The sequence below is a fragment of the Capsicum annuum genome, chromosome 4 (assembly GCF_002878395.1).
Source record: "Capsicum annuum cultivar UCD-10X-F1 chromosome 4, UCD10Xv1.1, whole genome shotgun sequence".
In the NCBI taxonomy this organism is placed as follows: domain Eukaryota; kingdom Viridiplantae; phylum Streptophyta; class Magnoliopsida; order Solanales; family Solanaceae; genus Capsicum; species Capsicum annuum.
The window spans coordinates 178605037-178625469 of NC_061114.1; the positions used below are offsets into that span (position 1 = coordinate 178605037).

Sequence of the window (20433 nt, forward strand, 5' to 3'; positions counted from 1 at the left end):
AAATACACCAAAATCAGTCCACTTGTTACACTTGATAAGCGCCTTACCCTTGAGGGGTATTATGGATATTTTAGTCTTCCATTTATTAATAGCTATATAAGGAACACGTTAGGGCTTCTCTAATTAGTTTTTGAGAATATTGTAAGTCGTAAGACATAAAAGAACACAAGTCCTCTCTCCTTTGAGGCACCAAATGAAAACTAGGTCATGAACTAGTGTGGAATCACTAGTGATTGAGTTTTGCTTAGAAACGTTGATGCTTGAGAGGTCGAGTACGATCATGTGTCCCATAAGAGATAGGTATTTGTTGCGTGTTGTGTTAAGGGTCCAAGAGTGGAATAAGCTCTTGGGTTTGTAAGATTATACTAACCATTGGTCTATCTATCTATCCCTTTACTTTTATTATAATCTTATAGTGTTTCCTCTTGTTTAGTGTAAGCTGTGTGGGGCATTATTGTTGTTGTTGTTCATATTATGGTTGTTTCATTTTAGTATCCTCCTTGTTAGTTTGTTGGTTTGTTGTTTTAGTGTTAAAACACCTTGATATTGTGCCATTCTTGTTGCTTTTGAAGTTGGCCGAGACTAGGTCTCCAAAAGGGATCTCGGGTTTAGCTAACTTGTGGACTATTTTGTGTATTTCTTGTGTTTTCAAATTTTTATCATCTCATTTGGTATCAAAGCATGGCTTGATCTTGTTCCTACAAGATCAAATCTTAGGCTTGCTTGTAATAAAAATAAAAAAAAGAAAAAGAAATGTTCTTGTGTTTGTGTTCTTGGCCAAGAGGTGTAGAACTTGTTGTTGTTGTGTCTTGGCCGAATGTTTGTGTGACTAGATATTGGTGTCATTTTGTTTTGCTTAGTTGTTTATAAGTTTTGGTTTTCTTGTTCACTAGCACTTGAGTCTAGATCTAAACTTGAGCTTGAACTTGTTGAAGTGTTGTTGTGAACAAGGTGTGGACCGTGTATTCATCACAACTTTCCTCTCTTTCTAAATCCGAAAGACAACAAAAAGTGGACTTGGCCGATTGTATTTGCTATCCTTGTGGTCTTGGCCGTGAGATAGTTGACCTTGTTGTGGTGGACTTGTTGTTATTGGGAGATTTTTGTTGTTCTTCGTGGAATGTTGTTGCAGTTCTTGGTGTTCCTTACCCCTTGATAAATTGTTAAACTTAAAGAGAGCGTTAGATCTTTAAAGTTAAAGGGACAAAGGTGAAGCTTTGTTAGTCTTGAAAGACTTACCATCACTCACCAACTAGTCAATCACATCTCACCCACTTTCCAACAACTTTCCATGATTCAAGGGCCCTTGTCTTGGTGAAATAGTACAAGTCAAGTCAAGACTTTTTCTTGAAAAATTGAAAAGAGTTTCAAGACTTGTAGTTTCCCTCCATTGGCCAAGGTTCACCATTTCAAATTGTAAAGTAATCAAGACTTCTAATTGGAAAATAAAATTTGTTTTGAACCGAGGCCAATCACAGAATTCTACTTCACCAATTACTGTTCATACAACAAATTTTAAGCTTAAATTTGATATTCTAGTTTGAATTTGTTGTTGTTTAGTCTCTTTTGTTGATTCCATTACTAACTTACAATCTAGTACTAGTTTGTAAGTTAGTTTTGAAACCGTTCTTTGTGTTAGCTTTCCTTTGTGTGTCTTAATTCTTTTGATTCATTATAATACGTCCTTTTGTGTTTTCCTTACTCTTTTGAGTCAATGTAATTATTGGATTCACCTCTCAACGCCTCTCGGAGTACAAGCAAGCTTACAACATTTGATAGATTGAGTGTGAGGGATCCAAGAGACAAGAAATAAAAAGAGGGAGTGAGGATATTTTTGTACAACTAACTTTTTTTTTGTTTTGTAGGTAACTTTTTGGCCATAATGGAAACCATTTTGGCCCACCTTGATGCTATTTCTCGAGACATGGCTAGGGCTAATGCAGGTCTTCAAAAATTAGGCTTGGATATGTCTACTATACTTAAGAAGTTGGATTGAGTGGATAGTCGAAGGAACTGTTGTGTTTCTACTCCCGAATCTTTACCTCAAATGAACAATCCTCCAAGACCACCACCAAATGACTTAAGATATAAGCCAAGCCACCAAATGTCCTCAAACCTGAGACCTTAATAAGCCACTTTCCTCTCTATTCGATCAAGTTCAACAAGAAGGACTTGGAAGCCAATTCCTTTTCATCCAAGATCCACAACTGAAGCTCCACCTTACCAAATCATTCCTCTTAACCGAAACTCCACTTCACCAAAACCGATATATCCATGTAGAGAAGTATGGTTGAAATGAACATAAAAGAAATAGAGTCTACTATGATGCTTATATGATGTAAGAGAAGTTGAGTGGAAGACGTAGAAATCCACAAGGAACTCGTTACCAAGAAAATAGGTGGGATGTGATTCGGATGAGATTGAAGACAAGGCTCAAGATGGAGAAGAAGTTGAGGTTCAAAAGGAGGATGTTGGCTGAGACTTGTGTTATTGAGCTCTTGGGTTCCTTATGTTTTTGCGAACTATTTTGTGCCATCTCATGTTTTGCGGGTTGTTTTGAGTGATTCCTTCTGAAGTGGTCCTTGAAAGAGGTGAAGTCGTGAATTTATGGTCAAATTCCTCTCAAGATAGAGAGGATGATACAAGAATAATCACAAATATGGACTTATGAGTGTATGTGTTAGACTCGAGGCTTGGTGTGTGCAATTGAAGTGTAAAAAAGGGCCAAAACACACCAAAATTAGTCCACTTATTACACTTGATAGACGCCTCACCCTTGAGGGGTATTATGGATATTTTAGTCTTCCACTTTGTAATAGCTATATAAGGAACATGTTAGGGTTTTTCTAATTAGTTTTTGAGAATGTTGTAAGTCATAAGACATAAAAGAACCAAAGTCCTCTCTCCTTTGAGGCACCAAATCGAAACTAGGTCAAGAACTAGTGTGAAATCACTAGTAATTGAGTTTTTCTTAGAAACATCGATGCTTGAGAGGTGAAATCTGATCCTGTGTCACGTAAGAGATAGGTCTTTGTTGTGTGTGGTGTTAAGGGTCCAAAAGTGGAATAAGCTCTTGGGTTCTTAATATTATACCAACCATTGGTATATCTATCTATCCCTTTACTTTTATTGTAATCTTATAGTGTTTCCTCTTGTTTAGTGTAAGCCGTGTGGGGCATTGTTGTTGTTATTGTTGTTCATTTTATGGTTGTTTCATTCTGTTATCCTCCTTGTAAGTTTGTTGGTTTGCTTTTTTGGTGTTAAAACACCTTGATATTGTTCCATTCTTGTTGCTTTTGAAGTTGGCCGAGACTAGGTCTCTAAAAGGGCTCTCGAATTTGGCTAGCTTGTGGACTGTTTTGTGCGTTTCTTGTTTTTCCAAGTTTTTATTGTATCAATGAACCTGAGTCGGAGAGATGGGTTGAGATTTGAGATATGAGTTATAGAATATGATTGTGAACCCTTCATAAGTCCTATCTTGGGAGATGCAAGCTCGGTAGGTGCATGAAAAAAGTCATACGATGACTTGCATTATTCATCATTCATCATTTCATTGTATTGCATATATGTCTTTCATGATTCTTTTAGTTTTCTTTGAATTATGTTTATCTTTCATATACTTTTTGTGTATATTTATGTTATTTCATTTTAGTATTTGTTTTAGAAATGTTAGTGGAGATTGTGTGAGCTACCGTTTGGGAAATTTTCTATTTGCAGTTGACCCGCTAATAGTTTTCTTTAATTATATTATTTTCTACTTTGCTCAGTCGGCCTATGATATCTACTGAGCACAAGTGTACCATATTCACTCCTACCGTACCCTTTAGTCACAACTCGACCTAGTCGTGACGGATATCTCAAGCCCATCATAAGCCAGAGACCACCCCCTTAGCCAAACATCTAGAACACAATAAAATAATACAACGAAAGACAACCAAACATGATTATAAGAAGATTAGACAAACCAAATGAGAACTAAGATTCAAAATAAACAACCAACCCATACTTGTCCACAAAAGCCTCTAATACCAGAATATCAAACTACGCGGGGACATGACCCCAACCATGATAAAAGAAAACTCACAATTTCCAAAATCTAAAAAGAAACCTAGTGAAATGCCAGGGCTTTTCAGAAGATAGAGGCTCACCACTTCACAACAACTCAACCGTTGTACCACACCACCTAACGTTGCACAGGAGTAATAAAAAAGCCCTCGGACCCTACATTATGAAACAATGTAGCATCCAGGGGCGGTCAGCAGGGCATGCACTGGCATGTAACTCAGGAAAAGTGATAAAATAAAGCCATTGCCAAAAACCAGTCAAAACCATATACACAATATTAATATATACATATATAGGATGCCGGAATAGGGACAAGGGTCATGAAACATGAAAGTTTAAATCATTATCCTGAACTGTGTAGATCGCTCTATCCTAAAAGCACCCATGGGCTATATGGATTCAGCTTTCCCTGCTGAAAGGGCTCTAGTGCGTGTTAGCCGCACAAACTAAGGACACTAAGGAAAAGCTAAATACACCAAGGTGATAGCCATCTAAAATATAATGTGTGCACCAAATACACGGTCATATAGATCCCTACGCTGGCAAACGTGATTTCCAGTGTTGGTCCCCTCGGGACTACAACTTCATGGTGAGCGACACAGTTCCCTTTAATTCCAAATTAAAATAGTTTGCACATACCCAACCATTAATCCAGGAGTCATTAATTAACCATTAGACTCCCAAGTTCCATTTAAAATCCAAACTATTGCCACCAAGAGAATTCCAAAACCATTTTCATCGTCCAATTATCCATTAATGCGATGAAATATTTCAAAGGTAAGTTAATTTATGCAAATTCCATATTCAAAATTAAATTTATGAAGGTGGGTTGAGGTTAAATGCCATTACCAATCCAAAAATCCATCAACTTGAAAAAACCTATGCTCCCCGTTCTAATCCCCATAATAATGCACCCTTTCAGCCCCCAAAACATTAATCAAAGTATGAATAACATATTTAAATCATGGGAAAATAATTCAAGTAGAAACCACAAAATCACTCAACCTAAATTTCAAACCCAACAATTAAATCACATGAATGTTGAATTAATTTATACAATAATGTAAAATACAAGTGTAGGGATGAGATACATGCCTGGAATACACAAGAAATTGAAAGGGATTCGAAATTTGGAGCTTAACTAATTAATTTCCTTGTAAAACCCTAGTGTTTCTTGTCTTGGGAGTTTAAAGAGGAAGAGAGTAAATTTTAATTTTGATAACTGGTTGTAGACATGCCATTAGAGTGTTTTTATGTCGTGGGAATAATTTAAAGGGAGGAAAAGACCAAAAAGTCCCCAATTAAAAAGTGAAGGAATAATTCAAAATAGTCATCACAACTTGGGTAACGACTCATGATGCCTGACCACGAGTCGTGGCCAAACCTAAGGATAAAAAATATGGTCCCTCACTGGTATGACAACGAGTCACTCATCACGACTCGTTGTCTGCCATCATGAGTCGTGACACAGACTCGTGGTCTGGGATTGAACTACTAGGTAACTTTCTGTTATGACAACAAGTCCCTCCTAACAACTTATTGGGTATCACCACGGGTCGTACCCTAAACTCATTGTCAAGGGATCAAAACTCACTATCAAGACAATGATTCTTCATTACGACTTATTATGTCTCCTAATGAGTTGTACCTTGGACCGTTATCCCTGGCAGTTTCAACGTCACTTCAGAATCTTGGCTAATTTAATTACTCAACTCTTGAATGGTTAAAATCTCAAAAAATTGGGGTGTCACACCTTTTGATGCAAATCCTAGCTCAAGTACAACACATAGAGGCTGAGTGCATGCTATTGAGTTGGTGATTTTTTGAGGTACTGGAGCGCTCTAGACTTTAAATTTGTTCTTTCGGGATGTTATCCTACCTTTATTTATGTCCTTATCATTTCTAGAGACAGACTATGTATTTTTAGATTCCATTATGTATTAGATGCTCTTACTTTTGTGATACCATATTTTGGGGTTTTTATATTACTTCTTCAAACTTACCACTTTATTTATGTTTTGTGCTGGCCAACTTTATTCTAGAATTCTCGTCTTGCCTTATTTATTGTTATATTGAGATTTTTTTTTAATTTTGGGGGATGGACTTACTTGTCCCAATTGGGCAAGTGTCATCATGACCTAGTTCTCGGAGCGTGACAATCTATGTACCAACAACTCAAACTTCTAGTGTTACAACTTTGTCCTAAAGCAATGTTATAACACATTTATTCCAATGATCCTACCCTTATACTCCCTTAATATCCACCAATTTCATGATGATGAACTTTGTCGGTTCATCTCATAATATCAACCAATGTCATAAAATGTATAATCACAATATGAGATAAGTAAATCACACTTGCACTTTGAAACGAGCTTTTTTACACAATCATATCCCATGTGATTAAACAACTTGTGAATTTATCCAATAAGTTCAACAATATGCATTACAACACATAGACAACTAGGTAATTAACATGCACATATAATCGATTTGAGTATTTTACTACAATTCAACCATCCCCTTTTCCCCCACCAACCATAATATCCAAGATCAAATAACACATAGAGATAAGTAAAACACATTACTTGAGAATGGTCTTTTTATTACCGACATTTGGAACACATACTCCTCTAATCTACACTCACATTTACTTTCAACTTTCCATATTAACTCTATATCCTCTCCACATTACACAATCACCCCATTAAGCAAGAAATGAGTCAGTCATATCCACCATAGTAACACCTATTAATTTATCCATAATACACTATCATAACTGTCCATATTTATTCACTAACCAATTAATTATGTTCAAGGGATACAAAATAAAACTAACAACATTACATTATCTTATTAAAAAATTCATCACATTCACATAACCCTAATCTATTGATTTTATCTATCCAAACATATTGCTCGTAGGCCTATACATGAAATATCCCATCAATCTATATTATGCATACATTTCTAACGCATGTCTTTGCTACTCAGATAAACCTAGCCTATCTGAGCACCTAGAAGCTTTTATGGAGGCATAAATTTAAAATCCTTGCTCTATTCTGGTGATTTTCATCGTGAAAACTATAAGAAAATATTGGGTTTTACCCTTTTAAACACACTCCCTCTTCTCCATTGCTCCATAGCCTTGAGGCAATCCTAAAGGATTTTTAGAATTAAGCCTCATTCTGATTTACAACTAAAAAGAAAAGGATAATTAAAAACTCAGGTGGACTATTTCTCGACACCTCGCTATAGTAACCTGCATGCCGCTACTAAGGCGCCACTATAGCAGGATGATGTCAGTCCATCCTAAAATTTTCTACCTCAAATGTAATCAACAAAAACTTTTACAAATCTTTTTCAGAAATATTAATGGTATTTTTGTGCCTTGTGCCCTTCGAACACATTGATTTTAGTAACAATGGAACTAGTTGTTACATGTATAAAGTAGAAAATATGAGAATTGAGTATGAGTCCTTTTATTTTAAAGTTTATAAATAAAATGCACAGATACACAAGTGTATTTCAACATTCTGTTTAAGATATAGAAACATTAGTATTAATACAAAAAGAAAGGCCAACAAAGAAAAGAAATTATATGAGCTAGCTAAAGTGAAAAGAGGTAAAAGATAGAGGCTAAAGACAAACTTAAAGATGATTAAAATACATAAATACAATATGCAAATCAAGGGGGATAACAATAATAGCACTAAATGGCCATGTGATATATGAAAGACTTGGCCCAGTATTACATAAGAAAAAGTGCAATTTACCTACTAGCAAAGAATGAGGTCTCACTTCTTCCTTTCTATTATTTTGTTTTTGTCTCCATCCACTCTTTCAAATTATTTTGTTATTTTTATGTATCACTTTATTATAGAGTTCCAAGTTAAAAACATACTTCATCAAAAATAATTTAAAAACACACATGGCTAAATAGAGTATTTATACATATACAAGCTTTACAAGAAAACTTTACACTTACGCAAGGATGAAAAATTTCAATTTAAAGTTGTGGATATTTGTTGGGTTCTGGTGAAACATAAGGAAAAAATGGAGGAAAAGTGAAATGCGTCTTCATTTTGATAAAAAAGTATCCTCCCACATTGGTGGGAGAAAGGAAAACATTCTTATGCTTAAATATAGAAGTATTGCTTCATATGGATAGTGAGGTAACAAGAAGACATGCCTCGCGCTGTCGTTGTTATTGTTAGCTCCGCTTGACTTCAGTTTTAAATTTGAATTTGTCAAATGATCGATCGAGAGGCTATATTTTTAGACAAAATTTATTTAAAACTCAAGTGATAATGACTGTTTAATCTAAAAATCTAATTTGAACCCTTTTCTCTATTTGCAAATGCATAGAAGCATGTGTGGACACATATCAAGTCACATATTGAAGATACGCATCCTTTAGTTCATTGTTTGAATGACTAAAAAGTGAGATGCGGGAGCATATGGGCATCTTTGGATGCAAATACCGACGCACATCAATCGTTGACTTTTTTATTTTGAGTAAAAATCAATGTGCACCCACACATTGTCATCTGTGGATGCAGATGGATTACCACATGGACTTGATATTCTAAAATAGTTCTATTCTTCACGAACCATTACTTCCTTTTTTGAAGCAACATCTTTTGGTTATAAATATCTAATTTTTTCTCAGATATTGGCACAAAATCTAAAAGTTAAAATACTCCTCTTTCTTATAAAACTCAATTATGATTGCTACCGTTGAGTGAATTCATTGTTTGGTAGAATTTGAGGTACCATCATTTTAGAGAAGTGATTTATTTATCCCACAAACCTCACATACTTGAGGGGAATAATTTTCTTAAGAACACACTGTGAATTCAGTGGTCTTGAATCTTCTAATTTTCATATCTTTCTATAAGTTTGGTTTTCTATTTTTCTGAAATAATTAGAACTTCCTTGTTGTTTTAAAGTATGTTTAAACTTGTTGTTGAAGTCCATGTTGAAAATACATATTTTATTATCTCCCAACAAAATAATTTTAAGGAAATTAATAATCTGTATTTCGATTTATGGAGATTAAAACCTTTTGATTTTCTATTCTGTTAAAATTTGATATCAATTTGAAGATCTAAAAACTTTATCGAGATTCAAAGTTCATTCAATTGGCGATTTGAAGTATATTAGAACTTCATCACTAACTAGAAATAAGTTGTATAAAGATTAAGTTATTATTTTAGTTTTCCAAATACTAAGTTGTTTGTCTAATTGTGACAGTAAAATGACTAGTAATAATAAGATCAATGAGGGAACAGTGAATATTACAACAATAAATATTGCATCTTCAAGTCATTCAAGTGGTGCTCCTGCCATAGCACCGACTGAAAAATTAAAAAAAAATTGATGTAGATTTCAAGAGGTGGCACCAGATATTCTTCTGTTTGACTGCTCTTAAGTCTACAAAAGTTCATCAATTAAAGCATTTCTATCTTGCTAGAATCGAATCCAAATAAAGAATGCCTCTTAGTGACGAAGCTTGAAAACACACAGATTTTTTATGTAAAAACTAAATTTTGAAAGGGATACATGAGGATTCATACAACATATAAAAAACATAAAGACCTCAAAGGAACTCTGGGATGCTTTGAAAAAGAAGCACAAAACAGAGGATGTTGAAATGAAGAAATTCAGAGTTGTAAAATTTTTGAACTTCACAATGATAGACAGTAAAGTTATTGTTACTCAAGTTCAGGAGTTATAAGTTATAATCCATGATATCTTTGTTGAAGGTATAAACTTAGATAATATCTTTTTTGAACACATTAAGTTTGTTCTTGATACTCACATAATATTTAATAGTAACTATTATAACTGAGAAGTTATCACCTTTGTGGAAGGACTTCATAAACTACTTGAAACAAAAATGCAAGAAAATAACGGTTGAAAATCTCATTGTATGCTTGAGAATTAAAGAGTATAACAAGACTGCAAGAAATATGTCACATGGAAGTTCAACAATAACTAAAGCAAATATTATTGAAGATGAACCCACAAAGTTAAAGAAGAGAAAGAAAGAGTTTGAAAAATAAAACAATCTACTGAGAAGAAATTCAAGGAAAGTTAATTTAATTGTGTCAAAGTTGGTCACAAAGCTCCTGATTGTCGGGCTTCAAAGACGGGCAAGAAAAATGATATAGAAAACTTGGCTGAATCGAAAGAAGAAATAGACAATCTTTGTGCTATATTTTCAGAAAACATCCTGTTGATAATTCAGGAGATTGGTGGATAGATTTCGGTACCTCCCACTTTTTTTATGCCAACAAGGAGCTCTTTGCATCGTATGCTCCTACTCAACCTGATGAGAAGATATTTATGAGAAAATCTACTATCATAAAAGTTGAAGAAACAGGCAAGATTTTCTTAAAGATGACATCTGACAAGGTAGTGACACTAAAAAATATCCTTTATATTACAGAGATGTAAAAGAGCTTAGTTTCAATATTATTTCTGACTAAGAATAGATTCAAATGTGCTTTTGTTTCCAACAAAACTGTAGTAAGTAAGAATAAAGTGTATGTAGGTAAAAGTTACAGTACTGGGAGCCCTTTTAAGATCAATGTAACTATTGAGATGAATAAAAGTTCTAGTTCTTCTTACTTACTTAAGTCAAATGATTTATGGCATGAACGTTTAAGACATATCACTTATAAAACCTTGTGAAAGCTGACTGATTTAAAAGTTTTGAGTAACTTTAAGTGTAATAAATCAAAATATCAAACATGTATTGAATCTAAGTATACTAAGCATACCTATAAATTTTTCTAATGGAATTCCCATCCCTTACAATTAATTCACACTAATATTTGTGATATGAAATCAACACCCTCTTATAGTGGAAAAAAGTATTTCATAACTTTTATTGATGATTGTACTAGATATTATTATGTTTATTTTCTGAATAGTAAGGATGAATCGACGAAACATCTAAGCAATATAAAACTTTAGTTGAAATTCAGTTGGATAAAAAAATAAAATAATAAGAAGTGATAAGGATGGAGAGTATGGATCTCCTTTTACAGACATATGTGTTAGGAAAATGAAATTGTCTATCAGATTACTGTCCCATACTCACCTCAATCTAGTGGAATTGTGAAAAGCAAAAATCAAACATCGAAGAAACTAATGAATCCTTCCTTGTAAGTTTAGCTTTACAGCAAAATATGTGGGAGGAAGCTATCCTTACAACAAATTGAATACTCTATAGAGTGCACCATAGCAAGATACAATCAATTTCATATGATAAATGAAAAGGAAGGCTATCCAAATTAAAATATTTTAAAATATGGGGGTGTCTAGCCAAAGTCCAAGTTTCTATACCCAAAAAGGTCAAAATAGGACACATGACCGTAGACTGTGTTTTCATAGGGTATGCTACAAATAGCAAAGCATGTTAATTTTTAATTCACAAATCCAAGTTTAGATATTTATAATAATATGATAATTGAATTAAATAATGTTGAGTTCTTTGAACATTTTTATCCACATAAAACTAGATATGAGCTATTTTGTGAAGGGTCTAAATGATCTCCAAATATCAATGAAAAATATACTTATAAAGAGAATTCAAGGCTTAGTAAACGTCAAAGTATATCTACTTCATTCGGATCTAATTTTATAATATTTCTTCTTGAAAATGAGCCTTAATCATTCAAAAAAGTCATGTCTTCTTCGGACTCAACTTTTTAGAAAGAGGCAGTCAATAGAGAGATTGATTCAATTTTGAACAACCATACTTGGGAGTTGGTTGGTCATCCTTCAGAAAATAAACCTTTAGGTTCAAAATAGATCTTCAAAATAAAATGAAAACTGATGAAACTATTGACAAATACAATGCAAGACGTCGTTGAAGACTTTAGACAAAAAAAGCCTTAATTATTTTAAAACATACTCTCTAGTTATAAAAATTACATCCATATCAATATTGGTAGTCGCAGTATATGATCTTGAAATCCATCAAGTAGATGTGAAAATGACTTTCTTAAATGAAGAATTGGAGGAAGAAATCTACATGGAACAACCTGAGGGTTTCTTGTTAAGTAAATTTATGGACTAAAACATTCACCTAATAGTGGTATGTAAAATTTGACCACATCATAATAGCAAATGAATTTAAGATTATTAATGAGTGTGATAAATGTATTTACATTAAAGACATTCAAATCACAAAGTCATTATTTGTTCGTATTTTGATGATATGTTAATCATCAGTAGAGACATTTTTGACATAAATGCTATTAAGCAAATACTAGAAAGCAAATTTGATATGAAAGAGCTTGAAGTTGCTGATGTGATTTTAGGAATAAGAATTCATAGAACTCCATAAAGTTTAGCTTTGTCACAGTCTCATTATATTAAAAAGGTACTTGATAAGTTCAAGTATTTGAATTTCAATATTGCCAAGACACTAATGGATGTAAGCTTTGCACTTCAAAAGAATGAAGGTAAAAATGACTCATAATTGGACTATTTAAGAGTGTTGGAAAGTTTGATAATTATAATGAATTATGCATGATCAGATATAGCATGTTCTACTAGTAAATTGAGTCGGGTTATAAGTAATCTCAATTAAACCCACTGGATGACAATGAAAAGAATTTTGGGGTACCTAAAATATACTCAAAACTATGTTTTGTATTATAACAAATATCCAACAGTAATTGAAGGATATAGTGATGCAAATTGGATCATCGGGTCAAATGAAGTAAAATTCACAAGTGGGTATGTATTTACTCTTGGTGAAGAAGCGAACTTTTGGAAATCATCCAAACAGATATGGATCACTCGCTTTACAATAAAATTTAATGTATCACTTTAGATAAGGCTAACGAAGAAGTTGAATGGCTCCAAAATTTCTTAAAAGATATTCCTATTTGGCCAAAACCTTTGGCACCAGTATGTATATACTGTAATAGTCAAACTGTAAAGGTAGGGCAAGGAGCATAATGTATAACAAAAAATTTCATCATATAAGATGGATTTATAATATCGTTAGAGAAAATACTCTCTAGTGGAATTATCATGATTGACTATATGAAGTCAAATAATAATGTGTCGACTCTACTAGCAAAAGTACTAACTAGAGAGGAAATCAAGAGATCATCAAACAAAATGAGTTTAAGACCTAGGACAAGTCATCATGACAGTAACTCTACCTAGTAGACTAGAGATCCCAAAAGCTAGGTTCAAAGAGATTAAACAAAGTTGTGACTGATGATTCAACATTGTCAAATAACTCACACTAATGTTCAGGTAACAAGGATAAGGTTTAAGGTTGATACTTTTTAATGGTTTATAAGTTTGGAAGGTATGCCAAGTATTTTACTATAACGCCCCAAATCTGGTACCCGAAATGCTACACGGTGGTCATGACCCCGAAGGACCATAAGCTAACCCATGACTAATATCTGTACCTGTATACTGCATGATATACTGTATAAATGTGGAAAAATGAATTGAAAGGCCATAAGGTTCAAAAATGTAACATAACTGATAAAGATATAACATCAGAATGGGGTATGAAATACCTAAAACAACTGAAATAAATGTCTGAACATGATAGTCTAGAAAGTCTCTAACTGACTGAACTATTTGAATAAAGAGTTGATGGGATATGTACCCAACTAACTCCGACTACTGAAATAATGAAATAACTAATCATATCGTCCTGGAAGGATGAGGACTCACTGCTGACTGACTGTTGATATCTGGAATCTACTAATGCTCTGGAGCTCATACTTCTGAACCTATGGTATAAAACACCATAGCGCAAATGCGTCAGTACAATTGAATATACTAGTATGCATGTGAGGTAGGCTGAATGGACGAGGTTCATATGCATGAACAATACTAATTAACTGACTAACATTGACACGAGAACACATGCATGAATACATAGTAACTACATTTGAGATCGTGATAACATAAATTTACTGATAACTAACAAAACTGATAACTAAGTTTTGATGACTGATATAACTGATAACATGAGTGACTGTATCTGACAGTCCTGAATCTGATGGAACTAGCTGAGTTCCATACTATTTTGAGTTGACTATATCTGACAGTCCTTATTCTGTAACTGAAACCGTGGGAAGTAGTCATCTAACTGAAAGGCCCCTAATATGCCATGATGGCTGAGTTGGGGTCCAATCTGTAACCCAAATTGGAAGGGTGTCAATACCATGCCACTGGTAAGGACAATATGTGAGTAACCCTCATATAACAGGTAACTCTAATGAGAATGGTGGGAAACCTCATATAACAGGTTAAGCCACCTCATCTACCCTCATATAGCAGGCTATGATGTCTCAACCTATGCTGGCTACATAGTTCTGAAATGTAAGGATTGATTCTAAGAATCACACCCTCATATAACAGGTGAGTACCCATCCTTGGGTTCACTCGGTGCTAATTCCTACTTCCATCTTAATAGACCCCAAACATGAATTACTAAACTGAACTGGATTGAATTAACTGAATTTTATTGACTGATGGAATATTACTTAGATCTGATAACTGACTGAGATTTACTGAGATTTTCTGAGTCACATGACTAACTGAATTCTATGGATCATGACTTGATTAAGGATATAGTGAAAAATTGACACTGATTCTAGGCACACAACTATATTTTTCGGGTACAAGTACCCCCAGGACTCGATAGAGGGAAACTGACAAGGCATGACATTCTTAAATACATGACCAACATCAACAATCCATAATACAATAATTGAAAATATTTCATGGGCATTTGATTATCATAGCTTGGTACATGAATAAGATAACATGTATACATAGCAAATTTCATAAGGCTAACTCATGAGCAATCCAACAGACAATTTCAATACATAAAAATAACATGGAAGTCATATTGAACATAAGGTTAAAGCATATATTGTCATTTGGATCACAATTTAGCTATAGTGCATAATTTTTATCCTCCAAAGCATTTTATCAAATACCTTGCATGCAACCTTAGGGCATAGGCATAATCATCAAATTGACACATTATAAATAACTCAATTTATGGATTTCACTCACTTGCTAATGTAGTTTCATGAAAAACACATAAATATTCCAACTTGGGAATCATATAACAAGATAAACATGGTTACAATCAACCCACAACATAAATATCATGATTTACAATTTGAAATAGGGTTCTTGAGCTTTATGGATGAAAGGAATCCATAAATCAACAAAACACATACCTTATTTCTTGATTCTATGAAAATTGACGGAGAGACTTTCTTGAAATTAAATCCCCAATTGAAGCCCTAGCTTATTCTTGAGAGAAAATTGAGAGAAACTAGTAAATTTTAGGTTTCAAATAGCTGAATCTCGTGTTAAAGAGCTTAAATAGGGGTGGAAAATTAACCCTTTTAATCCTGAATACGTATTTTAAATTGGTGAAAATTTCTCGACCTGGACCCCTGATGCGACGCGGTGCTATCACGCCGTGTCACTGGAATTTAACAATTGAAAAATTGGAGGATGGTGTGACACGGAGCCATCACGTTGCTACTTTGTTTGCGACCTGGAAGTTTGGCGCATCGCGCTACTGTCGTGGACCCCTACTGGAATTTGAAAAATGCCATTTTCTCTTGTGGCGCGACGCGCCACTGGCTAATATGACGTTGTTTTATAATAGGAACTTGAAATAGTCATAACTTCTTACCTGGTTATCAGATTTGGGAAAATCTTATATCGATAAAAATCTTATTGAATTTTCCACATGACAAAAAGTGAAAATCTTAAAAATTCCCCATGGAATAAACATCATTCAATTTAGAAGCTAATTCTAGACATTCTTGGGTCGAAATTAGTTAGGAAACTTTGGGGTATTATATTTATCTATAGGATTTAATGTTTAGGAATCACCTGTGTGAGTGTGAAGTGATAGTCACTTCAAGGAGAATGATACAAAGGCCTTTTCTCTAAGCTCTCATAAAATTAGGTAGTATTCATGGCTGAAATAAAGAAAACCATAAGAACCATAACTGGTAAAAGGTTAGTTTTGTGGCTTGTATTATTTAGGTGTACGATAATATTTGACGGTTCAAAGATATCACGTCGATCAATAGTGGCCGCGTCCATTCGATATAAGTTCACTATGGAAAGTTCAAAGGAAAATTTGCTTATCCAAATATAATTAGTCTTTGCTTGTAAATCACACACTTATATGTATAGTTTTAGATCTAATTGTCATTCTCCATTCATGTGGAGGAATTATTGGATTCTAGTGAAATGTGAATGAAAAATGGAGGAAAGAAAAATGAAGAAAAAGTGAATCGTGCCTTCATATAAAAAAAAAGGTGTTTTGCCACATTGGTGGGAGAAAGTAATATTCTTATGCTTAAAAATAGAAGTATTACTCCATGTGATAGTGAGGTAAGGAGAATACAACTAGGGGTGTGCAAAAACTGAACCGACCAATAAATCAAATTGATTAAAATATTATTGGTTTATTGTTATTGGTCGTTGAGTTAATGACTCTATAATTTATTTTATTGGGTTATTGATTTGGTTTTGATTTTTTTTTATTGGGTTATTGGGTAAACCGATAATCCAATAAGAATATGCTGAATTTCTACTTTACCCCAACTTGTTATATATTTATCTTAATTTCTCATTAATTTTTATATACCTATTTAATTTCCTGAAAACCTATTCAAGCTTGAAAACTCTTGTAAATTAAAACACATTATGTAGGATTTTGGTTGCAACTAAGATATTTAATTTCTTTTCATTTTAGTTGCTACTATTTCTATGTTATGAGTATTTTCTTATCGGTCAAATAAAAAATTAAAACGTTAAAGGACTTAAAATCGATAAATTAAAAATCGACACAAAATATTTTATTGGTTTTGTTATTGTTTTAGCATATTTAAAAATTGAAAGTCGATAAACCAAATCGATAATACATAAAATCGAACCGAACCGATCGACGCACACCCTGAAGACAAGTCCCATACTGTCATCGTTGTCACTTGCTCAGCTCAATCGGCTTCGAATTTGAATTTAAATTTAAATTTGTCAAATAATCGATCAAGAGACTATCTTTTTGGATAAAATTTATTTAAAACTTAAGTGTTAATAATTTTTTAATCCAAAAATCCGATCTAAAATTTTTGTTTATTGCGGATGCATTTGAGCAAATGTGGATGTATATTAAAATGCATATGAAAGGAATACGATCCTTCAGTTCACTATTTGAATGATGAAAAACTGAGATGTGGGAGCAAATGGGCATCTGCGGAGGCAAGTATGAATATTATATTAAAACATATTTGATCAGATAATTATTGATCCTTAGATATATCTTTGGCCATGAAATTTGGCTAAACAAAACTCGAGTAAAATGAATTTTCAAACACAAAGTTTAAATTCTAAAAACTCTAAATTTCAAGTTTGATATTTTTAAGTTAAAAAGAATAATCCTTTTTGATATTTTAAACTATTGGGTGAATTGTTATTTGATTTTCACAAAAAGAATTTATGTTTTAAAGCTGAAGAGAATTAATCAGATAAAGCAAATCGATTGTTAACAACCATAAAATTTTATTTAAACTTGATTTTATGCACAAAAGAATGGTATCTTCAAGTAAAAACAGTTGGGTGTTTTTCCCTAGCTGACGATTATGGACTCTGACTTAAAAAAATTATGCTTAAATAATCAAGAATCATCCTTGTCTTCTGATCTCTTGTACTCTGGCTTCAACTCGTATGTGCCTTGATGAACACCTTTATTATTGTAGATGCAGAGAAGTTTGAGCATATCTTTCATAAATTGCTCAGGTTGGTCAGTCTCATGGATCAGCTGTTTTAGTGTCCAATTTGATTGCCTCTCAAAGAGTTTGAACAGGATTTCTTCCATTTCATCACGGTCCCTCCTTGTTCTTTTCATTTCTAATCCCTTACTTGACACCTTCTTCTTATCTGCAGATCCAGAAGCTTTAGTTGTAAAATATCCCGGCATAGGCCTCATATGTTTGGCATTATCATTATCAATAACCTGAATTTGTCTATTTTTTGTCATGTACTTATTGGTCCTTTCACGACAAAGTTTTCCATAGTTCTCAATGCTTTCATGATGTGGCTTCATATCAAATTTGTGATATATCTTTCCTTCCACAGAAAGTCTTCCTTGGGTTGACTCAGAAAATATAGACATTGGAATAAAATCTGTAGACATATCCATGGAGTAGTGAGTGGGCATATTTTTAGATGAAGTTCCAGTCAAGTCCATGGTAAACTGAGTGGCATCATTAGCAAGGAGAGGATCAACGACGACGGTCACTTTGGCAACAGGTCCAGGAGAAATAAAAGAGAAGTCATTGTCAGCAGCAGAAGAAGACTGTTGATGCTGTTTGAAGAATCGAGACACAACGCTAGGACATTTCATTAACCACACACGTCGGTCTGCGTTTCTTGTCTCCAAATGGCTGTTCATCGAAACACTCTGCACGTTGGTCTTTTCGTTAATTTTCTCCGCCATGTATGTGTGATACTGGTGCTACACTGTAGAGCAGTTGCATGAGGAAAACCACATTTTGTCAACTATTTAAAGGATTTCGCCTTTCTCTGTCACATTTTGTCACAGTTGCATGTGTCATATATGCAACAAAATAAAAAAAATTAAATAAAGAGCTTAATATATTTGTTTCATGAAAAAAGAAAAAAATATTTAATAATTTGAGGAAATCACTATAGATCTAAATCTTAGAAGCCAATCTAATCTAGAAACAGAAGAATCAAATTAAGTTCTCTTTTTCCATTAGAACTGAGGATGGATAGAAACCCCAAAATAAAATTCAAAAAATATTGCCCAAAACGCAAAAAATCGACAATCAAAAGCTTAAGATGATATGATATCGAATAACCAATTGGCAAAACAACATACCTGATCAATAACACCACACCAGAAAAGACACAAAGAAAAATAGATTGTGATCGCTCTTTTTGTTTTCTTATTATTTTTTTACAGAGAAAAAGAAATAGAGATATCTGAGAAAGAGAAACACCCTTGGTATTGTTATTTTTGACAAGTAACAAATGTGTTGAACCCTTCTCTAGTTTAATATAGCAATTTAATAAATTTTTAACAAATAATTTTCCTATTACAATACATGGTAATTGTATTTTGAAATTTCTTTTTTAAATTACTAATACCATTTTTTTTGTTATACCTCGTAAGACACGAATACACATGTATAAATTGTTGTATATTACTTAACATCACAAATATTAGATGTTAGGTAAGTACTTATAGATTATAATTCTGAAAAATTTTCAATTTAGTCAATTCTACACGAGCTATTAAAATTACTCTAGAAATAGTAGAAATATTTTAATATAAAATTAAAATTTCACCGGATTGAGTATGCCAATTAGAGTATTGTTTTTTTACTTTTATAATATTTGTCTTATTTTTAATCTATACTATATTAAAATTATGAAGGATCTTAAGAATTTCATTTGAACTTTTTTGTCTTTATTAAAAACTTTGTAACAGACGGTCATCTCCTCATATTTTTCTCAAATTATTGTATTATTATCTTTATAATATCAAAAATTAATTTTAATAAATATATTGAAAAAGAATTCGTTTTTTTTTGGTTGGATATGTGACCTTTTCCCAAAGAAAAAAGTCCGGTGGAATTTTCCTTAAAAAAAGATCGGTGGTTTAGATTTTTTGATTGGGTGCGATAGTTCTCTCCAAAAATTCCTAAATTTGTGGTTAATGCTATTTGTTACTACGTGTTTTGTTACGTGCGTGAAAATAGGCTGGTTGACTTTTTCTTAAAAAGAGGTTCAAATTATATATGAAGCACTGATGTGTAAAGGAGTCCCACGATTAAATGATATTATTATTTCTTTCATTTGTACTGGCATTGTAACTTGATTATTTGAATTCGCATTGCGTATGACCTATTCGAAAAAAGTTTAAAACTTGAACTCGAGAACTCTTAAGGGAGGAGTAACCCAATCCACGCACCACATCCTTTGATGATAATTATTGGTACATATTAACAATTGGAAAATACTAACTAAATTGATTAGTTTCTAATCTATATCTATATTTATATCTATAATCTATATCTATATCTATATCTATATCTATAATCTATAATCTATATCTATCTATATCTATAATCTATAATCTATATCTATAAATTTATAATATATTAAAAGTGAGAAGGGACTTAGAATATTATTTGAACTTTTTGCCCCTCATTAAAAGTTTCTGTTTTAAATAAAATTGTCTTTTCACTATTTTTATAATATTAAAAAAATAAAAATTAGTTAATTATATTTATGATAAAATCT

The 20433-nt window shown here is 32.9% G+C and overlaps 1 protein-coding gene across 3 annotated transcripts; it reads right to left on the reverse strand.

Moving 5' to 3' along the window:
• Window positions 1-17644: 17644 nt before the first annotated feature.
• On the reverse strand, window positions 17645-19164 carry LOC107852235 (general transcription factor IIF subunit 2-like). 3 transcript variants are annotated; one of them, XM_047410401.1, is made up of 2 exons: window positions 19007-19164; window positions 17645-18565 (listed from the first exon to the last, which is right to left on the reverse strand). In XM_047410401.1, exon 2 carries the CDS (start codon window positions 18554-18556, stop codon window positions 17780-17782), a length of 777 nt encoding a protein of 258 aa, XP_047266357.1. In that variant the 5' UTR covers window positions 18557-18565; window positions 19007-19164; the 3' UTR covers window positions 17645-17779. The 3 variants fall into 3 exon arrangements, with proteins under 3 accessions (XP_047266357.1, XP_016552775.1, XP_016552774.1); XM_016697289.2 differs by having other exon boundaries at window positions 17645-18624; XM_016697288.2 differs by having other exon boundaries at window positions 17645-18687.
• Between the last annotated feature and the right edge of the window lie 1269 nt (window positions 19165-20433).

Coding starts and splice junctions, on each gene's coding strand:
- LOC107852235 (XM_016697289.2), bottom strand. CDS start 18,601: ATGGCGGAGAAAATTAACGAAAAGACCAACGTGCAGAGTGTTTCGATG.